Source organism: Chamaea fasciata, unplaced genomic scaffold (genome assembly GCF_029207755.1).
Source record: "Chamaea fasciata isolate MVZ Bird 193981 ecotype frontalis unplaced genomic scaffold, bChaFas1.0.hap1 SCAF_1, whole genome shotgun sequence".
In the NCBI taxonomy this organism is placed as follows: Eukaryota; Metazoa; Chordata; class Aves; order Passeriformes; family Sylviidae; genus Chamaea; species Chamaea fasciata.
The window spans coordinates 145,892,179-145,907,928 of record NW_027094086.1 but is presented as its reverse complement, the minus strand read 5'-3'; the positions used below and the strand labels follow the sequence as shown (position 1 = coordinate 145,907,928).

General features: G+C 40.4%; 1 protein-coding gene across 3 annotated transcripts in view; it reads left to right on the top strand.

Moving 5' to 3' along the window:
- Positions 1 to 15,750, top strand: part of DPP6 (dipeptidyl peptidase like 6) — a 485,832-nt gene that overhangs the window by 420,933 nt on the left and 49,149 nt on the right. For all 3 annotated transcript variants that reach the window (XM_066200952.1, XM_066200932.1, XM_066200942.1), the window contains exons 9-10: positions 12,702 to 12,856; positions 14,075 to 14,172. In XM_066200952.1, the coding sequence (XP_066057049.1) occupies positions 12,702 to 12,856; positions 14,075 to 14,172 (253 nt within the window). The remainder of the gene's footprint in view (positions 1 to 12,701; positions 12,857 to 14,074; positions 14,173 to 15,750) is intronic.

The following is a 15,750-nucleotide window of genomic DNA, read 5'->3' as shown; positions in this document are numbered from 1 at the left end:
GTTCTTTGCTGACCACTTGGAAAAGGAACGAAAGCATAAAATTGTTGCTTGGCTGCAGAGTTTTCCTAAGCAAATGTCTATTTTTAATTTCAAGAAAAAAGAAAACAATTAACCATGAATGCATTCACAGAAATCAAAGGAGTGGATTTGGCTACTTCAAACTCATCAGTCCTTAGTGGACAAACCTGACAGTTACATTTTTTTATACATTTTACAAAAAAATTATAAAATAAGAACTAGATCATTAGTAAGTATGTATTACTATTTATACCAGTTATGAATTTGAACTTAAAACCACATTAAACCATCTGAGTACAAGAGGCACAGAAATGTAGCTTACAGGCAATTATTTCAGCCAGGTGGTTGTGTTTGTAGCAGTGTATCACAGTCCCATTTTCAGTCTGAGAAAAATAAATCTGCATAAGGGAAACGAGATATCCTATTAGCATTCCATAAAGAAAAGTTCTTCACACTAAAAAAAAAAAATTAAAAAAAATAAATTAAACTTTTTGTAATCATGGTGTAACCATGCTTTGAATATTTTCATAACCTGGTGGAATCCTGCTAAGCCTGATGAAGATGAAACCTTCCACCCAACATGCCAACAACGTAATTGGGATTTATAGCTGCAGGCTGGAGCACATAGTCTTTAGGGACTGGAGGGAATGACAGGGAAATATCACTTGGAAGCAGCCTGAAGAGCAAGTCACAGCCTCCCTCCCTCCCTCCCTGACCGAGCCCTCCCACACTGGAGTGTTTGTGCCTGCAGGAGCAGGGCTGAGCACCCTCCTTGGGCACTGCCTGTGGCATCAGCAGGAAGGTGTTCAGCCAGCCCAGAGCTGCTGGGCTTTCCAGGAGGAAAGTTACCAAGAAAAGATGAAAGGCAGCCAAGGAAGTCTTAGAAAGAAAGAACAATATATGTATTAAAATTGGCAACTCTGAGTATCACCCACATCCAAATATTCCAAGAATAACCTGACTTTGAAAACTGGGCTTTAGTGATAAGTAATAAATGACAAAGGGTACAGATCACCATTTCTGGTCCTACTCAGCAAGGACAGGAACATTTTCTTTGCAATTTCATAGTGTTTGCCATCAGAATTCATAGAATGGCAGTGGGAAAGTTCTCGCCAGCTTGCTGTGGCCTGGCTGTACCACAACAAACACCCCACAAAACCAGAGCCAGCCTCCATACCACTGCAGGGAATGGTAAAATATCCCTCAGCCATGGCCTCAACACAGCAGCACTGCTAATGTCATGGATGGCAAGGTTAAAATATGCTGGTGGAAAAGGAGCTGCTATAATCAGTCTTTTTTATTTTTGTTGTGTTGTTGTTTAACGTGGGAATTGTCCTCAATACTAGATAGGAAGTTTTTTAAGGGTAGCGCAGGCTATGATGACCTTGGAAATTAAGATTATGCTACGTTAGGTATTGTGATCTGTTGGGTAGATAAAAATGGAGCCATCTCCATCCTGCCAGTAAGTGCAACAGATAAAGAGGGGAAAGGAGGGTGAATTTCTTTCCAAAGCCACCCTTAATCAGCAAAAAACAGCAGACAAAATTATCTTGGGTAGATGGGGATTTGTGCAGTATGGGTTACGTTTATTGTCTGGCAGGTTATAAGCTGTATTTTAATTTCCGGTATTTTCCTGCTACATCTGAAGGAACAATACAAGCTGGATCCACTGTATGTCATTTCTAAGTCTGTGCATGTCATTTATATGGTAATGGGGGAGTTCACCCTTATCCCCAGTGATTTCTGCAAAATTCTGCATGCAGGTTCTCAGCATATTTGGCTTTCTCCAGCGTAAATTAAAATGCACATTCATGATCTTTGAACAAAGCAGGCAGGGATAATTGGTAATTTGAGCCTGTTCTGTACAATGCAATTCAAAGTAATACTTATAAATTGCAGTTAATTAATCAGGGTTTTTTCCCTTAAAATTCTTAATTGCCTTTCTATGATATTGATTTTTAATAAGTTTTACTCCTACCAGTTTTAATTCCAATTATACAGGCAATTTCTTGTCACTGTTACTGCATGGCCCTTTGTGTGTTTATATGCACATTTCTGTGTATTTTGGGATATTTTTTCAGAAATTTTATATGCTGGCTTATGGATAGAGTTTTTGTTGGCTGAAACTTAAAAATTGAAAAAAAAAAACAGAACCAATGTACAGCCAAGAGAAACAAGGTACAATATGGAATAGAAAGCTCAAATCAAGACTATGAGATTTTTAAAGAATTTTAAATATCTGGAATTCATTGCCACTATGAACAGTCAACCTCATTTGGTATTTAATCGACTATCCAATTAAAATTCTTTGTAGAAGACTGTAATTGTTGTAGTTTTAAAGTAAAACCAGTGATCATTAGAGATACAAACTTTGGGCTCTCTAAGGAAATTCAGAGAGTCATAAATTCAAAAATAGTAATATTAGCAAATATTGATGTGTGTGGGGGTGGTGCCTGTGATGGGAAACATGCCATGGGCACTGAGCACCCCATGCCTGACCAAGCCCAGCCCTGTCCAGCCTGACCTTGAAATGACCAGAGCTGAGGCATCCTCCACCTCTCTGGGCAACCTGTGCCAGAGCTTCACCACACTCATTGTAAAAAACTTCTTTCATATGTCTAATCTACCCTTCTCCAGTTTAAAATCATCACTCTTTTTCCTATCACAACTGGTTGTCTGTAAGTTTGTCCCCATCTTTCTTACAGGCTTCCTCCAAGTACTGAAAGGCTGCAATAAATTTTGCCTGGAGCCTTCTCTTCTCCAGGCTGAACAACCCCAGCCCTCAGCCTCCATAGCAGAGGTGCTCCAGCCCTCTGATCCTCTTCCTGACCTCCTTGGCCTCCTCTGGAAATTCCCCACTGGGCATTCTGCACACCAAACCCACTGGGGTCTATTTCCTATCTCACTTATGGGAGTTTCTTGGCTGTCACTGACAAGCAGAGTTGCACAGACCTAGTTGCTGCTCCTGCCCCATGGGCACAGCTTTCCCCTTATTTTGTTAGCAGATTTAGGATTACTGCACTGGAGTCTACAGATCAAAAATATTGATAAAAGAAAGTATTTCCTGGTAGTGAGGATAAAAGAGATTTTGCTGCATGGACATTATCCTGCAGGGATGTTGGTCTTTTCTTTGTGCTTACCTGGGTCCAGTGTGGATGACCTTCAAGGCACACACCTAGGAAAGAACAGAATTCTGCTCAGCATGCAAGTGCCACAACTCTGATAAGCACAGTCAAATCCCACTGATCCATCAGTGGCATAACCTGATTGCATACCTTTACCTTCATTAATAATAAATATTCCTGTTATTTGATAAGAATATATTTTTCTGAAATGTTGCTGTAAGCTAATTTGAATTCTGGTTTTATCCAGCTCTCTCTCTTTTTTTTTTATTATTCCTTGGTGATTCTATTGATCTCAGTAGTTCCTCTGATTATTCAGTCCTTTAAAATCAGATTCATGCTCTGAGTCATTATTGAGCTAAATCTCTCAGTTAGCCAGGTCCTGAGTCACTGTTCAAGTTGAAACCTCTGGGAATATTGCCATAACAGGGCAATATATACCCTGAGTGGTTTTTTAATGGCTGTTCAATGACTTCAGCTGTTGAAATCGGGTAAGGAATTAGGAGCTAGACTAAATTCAGTCAGTGTGCTCCAGTTCCCATTTCATAAAGCAGGGCTGTATTTTGCAATATTAACTGACATTTATTAGCACTCAGACTAGGTGACTAGCAGGTGCTGCTCAGGGTGAATAAATCATGCAAGCAATTCACATGAAAGACAGCTTGTGCAAGTGCTGATAAAAGTCCATGGGGTTGAAGAATCAAGTTCTTTAATAGCAATGTCAGGCTGTTCAGTCTTCTTATCTCTCATATTTCTTTATGAAACATTAAAAGAGATTGCTTTTGGGCACTTGTGTTCTTGAACTATTGCAATCGTCTAATGAATTTTTGATTCAGAGGGTTTTGTGATCACTAACTTTCTTGATACATCTGTAGCTATTGAAATGGATCCCCTGTGTCAAGGCTGGCTGTCCATCTTCCTCCTATCATAAACCCCACAGATTCATTAGACAGAACCTGTAACTTTTAATTTAAAGGAAAGGTGAAGTTGAAACTGCTTGAGCATGTTTGAATAGAGAAATATTCAGCATATAATGAAAGCCCTGATTTGTCTCACTGCATTGCACAGATAAGCAAATTGCATTTCCAACCATAGCAACCTGTTCAGTGGCACCAGAGGGGAAAAGAAAAAAAGGATTTGTCTGTAAGGAACCCTTCTACATTTGGGCCATGTGAATTCTGTCTGGTCTGGGTCCTTAGTAACTGAGAAGATACAGCAGGACTTTGCAGTGGGCATTTCCCCTCATCAGTGAGATGCACTGCAAATTGCTCTGAAGGCTTCTGCCAGGAAAGGTTTCTACAGATTTAGTGCCTTTAGCTAACAGGCTTTCATGAAGAGCTGACAACAGGCTGTGGGTTTACGTTTGTGCCAGGTGATGGAAAAACACATTCTTATTATGCGTTAGTGGCAGACAGCAGTTTGCCACTGCAGATGGGTTTCCTAGATGCATTTGTTCTTTGGAGTGAGTGCTAGAAACAGGAATAGCTGAGGATAGGATCACTAGTATTTCTGTTTTCATAACTCAAACTCCATTTTCATTGTTACATCTGGACATCCTGACAGATCACAGACCTGCTGGCATCTGCACGTCAGTCTTGTCAGCGTGGTCCAAAGGTTGTTACTGACACTGAGACTGACTCACACAACCAAAGGACACTAATTGTTAGGGGCAGTTGTGAGCATTAATCATTAATGCTTTTGAAAATTAAGGATTCCTAAGGATGGGGTACAGGTGCCAAAAGCCCAGAAGGACAGAAAAAGAAACTTCTGAAAAGAGGAGAGGGAGGTTGTGGAGGCAACTCAGCATTTTTCTGGTGTGTTTATTTGGAAGAGGACGGCTTTTGTTGTAAATCAGGCCCCAAAATACTGATGTGCCAACAGGATAGTATGGCTTTGTGCATGACTCATGGTAACCCTGCCTGCCTGCTGTGGTTGCTCTGGAGGGGTGCCAGACTTCCTGGGGAGTTGCTCATTGCTCCTGCTGGACACCCAGGACTCATGTGAAACCTGGAGGACATCTCCTCTCCATGGCTTTTTGCTCCTCAAGTGGGATTTGCAGAGCTGAGTGCACTCAGTGTGTCACGATGTGAGGGTGTCCTGGAGAAGACACTCTGAATATTTTCAAATAGCTGAATACTTCTCTTATTTGTAAGAATCCACCTGTATGTCTCAGATGACATCTCGTACTTGTGTGTGTCTGTTTTGTTAGGTGGTTGTCTGGGGCTTTTTTCCAGCAAATCCATTTGCATGATTGAGGGAGATTTTAAACATTCATGATTTCCTGGTTGTTACAGTCTGAGCTTGGCCTCCTGTGTGCATTCTGTAGGGGCTGTAGAGGTGTACCTGAAGTTAGGATCAGGCTGGTGTTCAATAAATCCTGCTTTTGAAGCCCCCAGTCACTCAAACTGTAAAGTAAGTCTGGCAGCTACCTGCCAATAACCTTATAAACAACATTCCTAATGCCCTGACTCGTATGGCAAAGACAGAATCCTTTAGTGTTGGAAACACAACAAATTAGAAGAATCAAGGGGATTCAATGGGTCAGGGAAAAAAAAAAAGAAAAAAAGCAACAAAACAAGCAAACCAGAATAGTTTCTAAATAGGGTGAATATAGGAGCCTCAGAAAATCTCTTCTGTCTGTCAGGAGCTTGGTCCCATGCTAACCTGATCTTATCCTGTTCCTTGGGGATCAGTGTCCTAAACATTGTCCTAGAGAAACATTAATGGTTATTGCTGGTAGTTGGGAGCATGGATGAGGAAGCCAGGTTGGAGTGGTCAGAATTTGGCCAGGCTGGATGGCAGATTTGCCTCTGATGTGCACTCTGGCTTTGCTGGACACTGTTTGCTCTTCATTCCCTTTTGCTCCCTCAGGGATCCTGGCCAGGTATCAGCAAGCATCCCACAGTGACTTGTCTGCTTCCAGAGCATTGCAGCTTGAGGTGTTGTCACCCAGAGCCACCTCCCTCTCACAGAAGTGAAGGACAAATGGACCACAGTCCGTTTGTGTCCACTTTTAGTGGGGTTTGCCTGTTTGCCAAGCCTGGGCTTGGCTCAGGCTGCACAGCAGCTCTGGGGCCCACATTAGAGATGTGGAGGCAAGACATCATCCTGCTGACCACACAGAACACATGAGGAGTGGTTTTCTCCAATGCCCAGCATGAACCACCCTGCTGGAAGAGCTTCTCTCCTGGCCCTCAGCATCTGGGAACGGGGAGGCAAAACACTGGCCAAAAAAGCACTCCTCACCTGCTGTCTAGACACGATGTTCTGCAGCAGCAAGGGGCTGAAAACAAGCTTTGTTCGGGCAATTAAACAGATGACTAAGAGGAGCTAATGACACTTGCAGCCCTCACCTTCCCTGTGCTTGAGGAGATGCAGAACTCCTGGCTGGGCTCCTTTCCCTGAGATGAGGGGCTGCCACCTTCCCATGGCTGCCAAGCACCCGGGAGCTGCTCGCCCTCCACAATGAGATTTGGGATCAAGGATTTGGAGTTTATAAAGTGGTCTCTAAAACACATCCTCAAGAGTGCCATAAAAGCAAGTAATAGTTTATTCTTCCAAAGCTTGTTGCCTGTCAGTGGCAGAGGAGACTCTGTGTTCTGAGTAGGAATAGAGGGTCACAGGGGTGAGCATTGCAGCTTGTTTTCCTAAGGATCTCTGGGAGCATTGAAGCTCATTTTTCTTAAGGATCTCTTGGACAGGAGCACAAGCAGCTTGAGAAGGGTTGTTCTTTGCATACAGATTCACAGAATATTCTGAGTTGGAGGAGACCCACAAGGATCGAGTTCAAATCTTCAGTAAATGGCCTGCACAGGGATTAAACCCACACCCTTGTTTATCAGCACCGTTCTCTGACCAGCTGCACTAATCTCAGTGTCAGGAACTGTGGAATTGGGCTTGAAGCCATAGTTTGACCTCAGACACATACATTTTTATGTTTTCTACAAAAGGTTGTTGAATTGTTTAGCAGCCCTCCAAAACTGCATTTTTTTTTCCACCTGACTCAATTAGACAACTGTGAAAGAGGATTAATTGCTCTGAAATCAATAATGCAGCAGAGCTATTGCTGACATCAGCACAAAATAATGTCAACACAGGGAAATGTAGATTTGGTATGGTAATCTAAAACTGTTTTATACTATTTGCATACACATAACTACTTTTTTTACACTCATATCTATTCCAATTATTTAATGGAAGTCAGTGTAGACTCACACTACAGCTGAGAGAAAAATTTGATTGCATAGAATAAAAGGTCATTTTCCAAATCCATCCCTGAAACACATGTCAGTAAAGGCGAATATGAACAATGAGTTTTCCCTAACTGGCTAAAAACACTTGCTTTCACACTCCACAATAGTAATCGATTTGGACATGTGGTTGGAGCTTTGAGATGATCTAGTAATTGATTTTAAAACAGATGGCAGCTGTCAAATAAGCATTTGTATTTATTTGATGTTTCTGTGAGAACCCTTGGGATTTCAGTATCTCAGTAGTCTTTGTTTTTTCCTTTCCTAGACCCTCTTGCTGTTTTCTGATCTCTTTTCCTCTCATGTTCTTTTGATACGTCCTACTGACAACTTCTTTTGAGCTTTCTTTCCCAGCATAAGCCACAGCCTTTATGTCAGGCTTTAATATCATTTTGCTTAAAATTCCTTTTTATTACCAGTTTTAATAAAACAGCAAAATGTCTTCAGCACACCAAATACTTCATGACCTGAGCATCAGCTACAATACATCACACAAACAGAACCATTGGTTGTGCTCCCCAGAATTGCTGTGCTTTACCAAATCAGCAATAAATAACACTGGTCCTGAGAGCTTTTGAACCTTAAATTGCTGATTTCTTCAAATTATTTTGAAATTTGTTTTTTTTAGTGATGGAAAAGAGTTGCAGTGGTACAGGTCAGACTATCAGAGGACCGGCCTGTCCAAGCATCTTTGTCTTGTGCAAGTCTCTCTTTCTGTTAACTCGCACTTGAAAATTACAAGTTATTTGTGTCTTCTGACAAGAAAACCCAGGAAAAGGTGGGGTTATTTACTTGAAAATTATCTTTTTTTCTCGGTTTTTTCTCCTGATATCATTGGAAGTAACCCCTAAGCTACCAGTGGATTTCTCAGTCAGTCACTGGTGAGGCTTCATCTTTTCCAAACAGCAAGCCAGAACTTTGCCACCTTCAGCAGAAAAGCAAAATTCACAAATATGACCCAAGATGGACAAAGGCTGCAGAACTAGTTGGATTTTAGAAAAGCTTGAAGAAACCTCCGTAGCCATGGCATTTACATGTTCGTGTTTATTAGCAAAGAGGAGCTCTTCCAGTCTGTGCAAGCCTGGGAAAGTGGATTTGTCTTTAGAAATGTCTTTATGGAAATGTCTTACATGTCATGGAAATGTCTTTAGAAATGCCCCAGTGGCAGATTATGGTTCAGAACGTTAAAACCATCTCTGTGGATTTCCAAATGTGGTGGATACAACAGTTCTTTTTCCAGAACCTGCTGGTTGCCACAGAGGTTACATAAAATAAAGGCCTGGTGCTTTTCCCTGCATTGAGTCTATCAAGGAAGTCAGAGGTCTGAATGCACTTCACTGGGACTGTTCAGTACTTAGACAGAGGTGGAAATTATAATTATAAATGTTAAGTTCTATGGCTAAAGTTGCTATACAAGTACAAAAAGGAATGGCAAAATCCACTTGTGAAGATCCCTTCAGGACTGGGGTAGATGTTATCCATGGAGGAATGAGCCAGAGGATTTTTGGGATCTCTTCCAGATTCATTTGCTATGATTCCTTGGAAAGTTTGTTACCTGAAGTGAGATAAAAGTCTCCCATTTCACTGCTCTTGCAAGTGCTGCAGGAATGAAATTGCAGTTTGAAACAATCTGGTGGTCGCTTAGCTTTATACATGCTGGGCTAATTTTTGATGACAGACCTACTAGAGATGTCCACCCAATTTCTGATCCACTGTTCAGTCTTTCCAGGGGTTACCCACATGGTATCACAGCCAAATGCTACATCTAATCCCAGTGATACATCAAGTTTTAGCTTTCAGGTTTTTCAGATTCTGTGCTGCCTAGGGGTGTAGTTCTGAGCCTCATATTAAGTGCTGGTGAGCTCTCTTCACAGAGTAGGTAGACAAAACAAATCCTTTTCCTACTGAAGACCAAGGACAACCTTTAGGCCTGCAAGCACAAACAATGGTGGACTGAAGAAAGGAAAAAAAAGGATGGGGCCTCACAACCTGAAGCTGTAATTGGAGAATTAAACTCCAATCTGCAAATGGACCAAAACTTATAAAAATGTAAGATCTCGTGACTGGTCAGACATTTTGTGACCGTTCTAAGTCTACCTTGAGTGTAGCCCTGGTCAGGCCCTGTCCTGCCCAAGGTGAATCCTAAAGGCCTTTCAATAAATACCTACTTCATTCTCTAGCTCTGTCCAGTCTCTGTTTCACGTCAGCCTTCCTAAGGCATCACCATCTTAACCACAACCTGTTACTTGGCAGCTGAGAACCACTGCAAGGAACTTCTCATTCTGCTCCCTAATGGTGAGCAGGTGAGCCTCCGTCAGGAAACACATCCTTCGGAAGACATGACATTCCCACTTTGGGCAACCTGGCTCTTCCTGGAATACAGCAACCTTGAATTCAGCACAGGGAACCTTCCTCTCATCACACCTCTGTCTTTTCCTCCAGTTTCTTCTCTCCTCCAATGATACTGAAGTCTCAAAGATGGATATATCCCCAGTCGTCACTGAATATTCTGCGACCTAGGACTTCAAATTCTCCTTCTGAGGGTCTGTTAACTTAGAAGGCTGTTTGTTTCACACAGCTTTGAAATGATCATTCAATTGGGCCTTACTCATCTAGAAAAATGGATTAAAATACACATCCTGTAACATTTCTTGAGCACGAACATGTCACTGGATAATACATGTCCCCACTGAGGAGTCACTGTTCATGAGCAGGATCATCCAGCTGGTTCAGAGTGATTCATTACTGGATGTGCTGAGGTGGAATAAGCACTGGCTTGTCTCAAACCCTGTGCTTGAACCCAGCCAGCAGGCCTGAACAGCCCTTGTTGTAAGGCAACCACACACTTTACTGTCACTATTTTTCAAGTGTGCATGCCCTGTTGGGGCTGCCAAGCAAAACTGTGGAGAAAGAAGGAGCACAAAGCCACCAGGATCTGACTGTGCGGAGTCTCAGCAGCTCATTCACAGCATCCTGACATCTTGTAGCACTCAACAACTCTAAGCTCTGGGGAAGAGGGCAGAGTTTTGACAAATTATCACTTTATGCTCTTAGTCAGGAGGTCATGATCCAAATATTTAGGAGGGCTTTACTATTTAAGGAGAACCTGTTTTTTCATAAATATGAGGCAGGATCTGAACTAACTTTAGAAAGACTCAGCAGTATTGAATGCAGCTGATTTTCAGAGCATGTGCTAAATGCAATCACAAGGAATAAACTCTCTCCAAGAACAAATTGTCTGCAAATCATTTTTTCTTTCAGCTGAAAGAACTTTCGGGTACTAATCCATTCTATAGTTCATGAGAATGTTCTCTGGTTTGATAAAACTAACTGATCTCTCTAATAACAGCAAAGTCCTGGCTTTGTTTCAAGGCAAAGGTTCACTCAATTAAATCTCATTAACAGAGGACCACAAAACCTGCACTAAAACCTTTCTGGGTATGTGACCTTCAGCAGAACTGCTTCATTAAGTCTGAGATCCTGGAGAAAATGTTTGCTGAATAAAGTCATTCCTAATTAATGTTAAAATGTCAAGGATTCATCTGCTATCCATCTTTACTCCTTTTCCTTTATGCTCTTCATTATCTCTTTAATGGGCAACCAATATAAAAGTCAAAAGCAGCATCTTTTAAATGTACATGTAACAGGTGGGACAATGCAGCAAAGCAAATTTGCCAGATGTGCTTTCCCATGAAACGTTTGTAACTTCCTAAATATCTTTCCAAAACCCCACTTACATGCTGCCATTAAGCATTGATTAATTAGTTTGTTATTTCTGAAAACCGTAAGTATCAAAGATGAATTTTCCCTTGCACCCTTTCTGATGTTACCTTGAATTTTATTCCAAGCCATATGCAAGTCTTGATTAACGAAGTGTTTATTTACCCTGGGATGAGTATAATTGTCTGTTCACCAAGGATTGCTCATCCTATATATATATATATATATATATATATATATATTTAATTAAACAGTGTCTGCTGAGTTTCTGCTCTTCAGACCAGAGGGATGTCCTGGTTGGACTGGGGGGGGGGGGGGGGGGGTCATCAGAGGGTGGTGTACAAACCTGGTGGGTCTGAACTCAGAAAACCCTCATCCATTTTTCCAGTGACCAGTGATGGCAGCAGACATTGGAGCTGCCTGGACCTGTGCAGCAGGACTTCACGGTGAAGGCTTAGAAACACTCTTTAATTTTTATTCTCACATTAAAGTAATGGGACCCATCTTCCTGCCCATCAATCTGTACAGCATATGCAAGCCCTTCTGGTGGTTTAAATAGGAATGACTCACTTGATATTAAGCCTCTTAATGAAAATGGATTACATTATTGTCTTTCACAAAATGGGAGGTTTGAAAAGCCAAGTTAATGTCTTCCAAATGTCAGTAACTGGAGACACTTTGGACCAAGAGTGAATTTACAGCTTTTCTGCAGATCTGTAAGATGAAGTCATCTTTACAACGAAGTATATTAGATGATATGAAAAGTATTAGAAATTAGAAGTTATTTGAATTTAAATTTAATGAGAACTAGACTCTGCCAGTATTAAAAGTAATTTCACATGATGGCAATATTGTTTTCTCCTTACATACTTGAACTCTGACATGTTTGCATTGGCATCTTTCTGAGCACCTTTTCAATGGCAACTACATTACTGCAATCTCAAAAATCCCAAAATTCAGTGGTATAGCGGATCAGGCTCTAACCCTGGCTACCTATGGCAAATTGCCTTGCAAAAGTGATTTAAGAAATGAAATAGGGATTAAAGTCAAGATGGTATCCAAGACACAGACTCTAAGGCCTGCTATCATGTTTTGAAGTTTCAGCCTTTCATAAATTACAGAAAATTTCTACATTTATTTATTCCCAACAGGCAACAGAACTAAGGGATATTTAAATTGTTACTGAAATACTTGTATAAACACTGTTTGAATTGATTGATATGTGTCTAGTCTGATGTTGTGAACCTTAATCATGTGCAGGACACATGGCAGGAGTAGCAGGGCCTTCTATGCTGTCATGAGTGTGTGTGCTAATATGAATAATTTGATGTTTCTTCAGCAAGGGTAATTAAGGCTAATAACCTATAAATACAGAGTAATTGTTATCAATTGTGTTCATTTGTGTATATGGCATAATTTGATGAGTATTTTTGATTGGTATTCCTGTGGCATCCTCCCTGTGCTGTGATTAGGCTGGGATTTTCATATCTGCACTGTTTCATTTATTGCTAACTAGTAATTTACCTCTAATAGCCTTTTTTTTTCTGTTCTCTCTCTCTCTTTTTTTTTTTTTTTTTTTTTTTTTAATTAGAGGAGATCTTGAAGACTCACATTGCTCATTGGTGGTCTCCTGATGGCACCAGGTTGGCATATGCAACAATTAATGCCTCCAGAGTCCCCACCATGGAGATCCCAATATACACAGGCATGCTTTACCCTACTGTTAAAACATACCATTATCCAAAGGTAAGGGAAAATAAAATAATCAGTCCTGCTGCTCTATCAGAAATAAATAATTGTTTAATTCCAGTAGTTTCAGACAGGAGAGTAATAATGCACACTATAAGCATTGAAAATAAACAGATGCAAGGGAAGATTAGTTAGTCTCCAGTGGAAATCAGCGCCTGTGGTCTCCATTGCTCTTTAGCTGCACTTGTAAAATTGAACTTTTCTGGTTCTATGAGAATTAGTAATTCTACATACAACAAAAATAAAATTTAAAAATCCTTGCTTTTTATGCTCACAAAAGTAATTGTACTTCCATGCTGGAACAGATGGAAGTTGGATGGTGTCTGAGGGTTTAAAATTTCTATATTTCCATAATTGGATATGTTTCTATATTTAGATATGCTTCTATATTTAAATACATTTCTATATTTAGATGCTAGATGATAGACTAGATAGACACACACATACATCCATATATTCTATATTTAGATAGATTCTCTTTTGTATAGAAAGAAAATGTATTTGGGCTTCCTTAGAATATCCAGGATGGTCTAATGTCAGAGGAGATATTGACTGTAGAGATTTGCTGTGCCTAAAAGACAGCAAAGACTGAAGAGCCAACCTCCCCTTGACTGCCGAGACCTGCCGTGGGTGCACAGCACTGACACAGCTCTCCACCAGCACAGACTCACTACTGCTGTTGTTGCTGTAATTTCCTGCTCGAAAGCAGTGCTGGGGTGTCTGCTGCAGTCATTCCTTCTGGGTTTCTTGCTTTAAGCACTGATTGCCTAAGGCTTCACATGCTGGTCCAAATTGAGCCATAATTTAACAGGAGAGATACCCACATCTATGCAGGTCTTGTGGAAATCACAATGGTTCAGCAGGGGATGTTCTTTCCTACAGTACAAAATGAATCAGTATTTTACTGTATCAGCCATCATCCTGTTAGACAACCTTTTGTCAAAAGGCGCAGGAAATAGCAAAATTTCTAGTTGCCATGAAAAGTTGGATTTTTCACTAAGGTTACAAATGTCCTGAGTAAAATTGCCCCTTGTTTGTGCCTCCCAACCTCTCCACACCTCTGTGCCACATCCTGGATCTCCCTGGGAAAGACCACAGCAGTCCAGTCCATATCCTGTTCAGTGGGAATGCTTTTTATAATACATGGGGATATAATAAATCAAAACCATTCTGTATTGTATGTGATATGGTAATTTATTCTTTTTAAAAATCCAGGCTGGAATGGAAAATCCAACTATTTCTTTGCATGTGATTGGTCTGAATGGACCCACTCATGACCTGGAAATGACTCCCCCAGATGATCAGAGAATGAGGTAGGTTCTCTTTCATCTTTGAATGCTGGCCCCAGTTCCCTTGGGGTTTTAGATCAGAGTCTGATTTTTTTCAAGCTCATTTTAATGTTTTTAACACTGGACCTTTCTCTGCTGCTATCAAAAAGTTTCATTTTGTGTAAATCTGCTTAATTTTTTTTCGAATTACTTGTCTTTTACCTGTATTTTATAGAACATTGTGTTAGAACAGGTTTACAATTAATAACTCTTAAACAATCCAAATCTATTTATGCAAAAGAAGATGTATGGCCTGTGGCCAAACCAAATGGACGTTTGCCTTTCAAAATATAACTTCAGGCCTGTGTACAGCAGGTGGGAATTCAGGATCACAGTATCCCCATCACAGTATCAGAATGGTGGCTCCTGAACAAGATAGTTTCTCTTTAGTAGCATTCTCTGTAAACAGAGAGACTCAGAAAGGTTTTAATTACAGCAATAACTTCTGACTGCAGGATCCAAGTGCTGTTCATAAATTTGTTCTATATGGTTATGGCTGGCCAAAATTTATTTTGTTGCAATCAATATTGCAAAATGATGCAAAATACATGATAATTAATTTGTGCCTGTATATTTCATCGAAACCATGGCAATTGCCATCTCTAGGGATGATAGTAGTGGTGCTGCCAGAGCAATAGGGGTGTATTTTCATTATGCATATGTTTTCTGAAGTGAGAGGATTAGTGTGATAAAATTTTATTAAAATAGGCAAGAGGGATGTACTGTACATTCAGTTACAGAAGGGAGTTTTAAGAAAGCGGGGGAAGCTGGTGATAAGGATCTTTCCAGCAGACACGTCCTATCTGAAGCATTTCAGTGTGCTCAGTGCAGATGATATATGGACAGAGTGGTATTTCATGTTCTTTTTATCTGAAGCAAAGTGATTTAGTACAATTAATAAAGCTGATAGTAAAGTGGAGATATGCCACCGCCTTATTTCTTTCAAAATTGAAAGAAGCCAGAAATTTTCCACAGGAATTGGATATTGTTCAGTAAAAAACCCAAACCAAACCCAAACAAACAAAGCAAAGCTGATGATGGGAAAACATATTTGGGGGTGAAACTTACAGTATTGATCACTTTTCCTTTTAAAATATTTTTCATTCTGAATATTTTTGTCAAGTTTTCTCCAGTGCCCTGCTTTTTTGTGAAAAAAAGAAAGTGAAGGGGTTGAAATTGAAGGGGGAAAGTAGTACTGTCGCCCTGATTCTTTAGCCTTCTGATGACTGTTTACATATTTCTAGTGGAGTCTCTCATTAATATAACATAAACAAGTAGATTGTTTTCATTCCAGTTTCTGATGGACTGGTGAACTGACCACTGGGGTCAGAAAGGTGTTCCTCTCATCTACCAATTCTTGACCAAACTCCAAATCCTATTTAAATCACAAAATAATAATAAACTCTCTCTTTCTCTGCTCACCTCTAAACCTGAGTGAGTGTAGTTCTTTCATGTCCCTACTGGTGACATAGTACTGTAACATTTATTGCCTGACAGGCATTTTTTATTTTGCTGAAAACCACCTCAAGAATTTCATCAGCAGATGATCAGAATTGGATCATG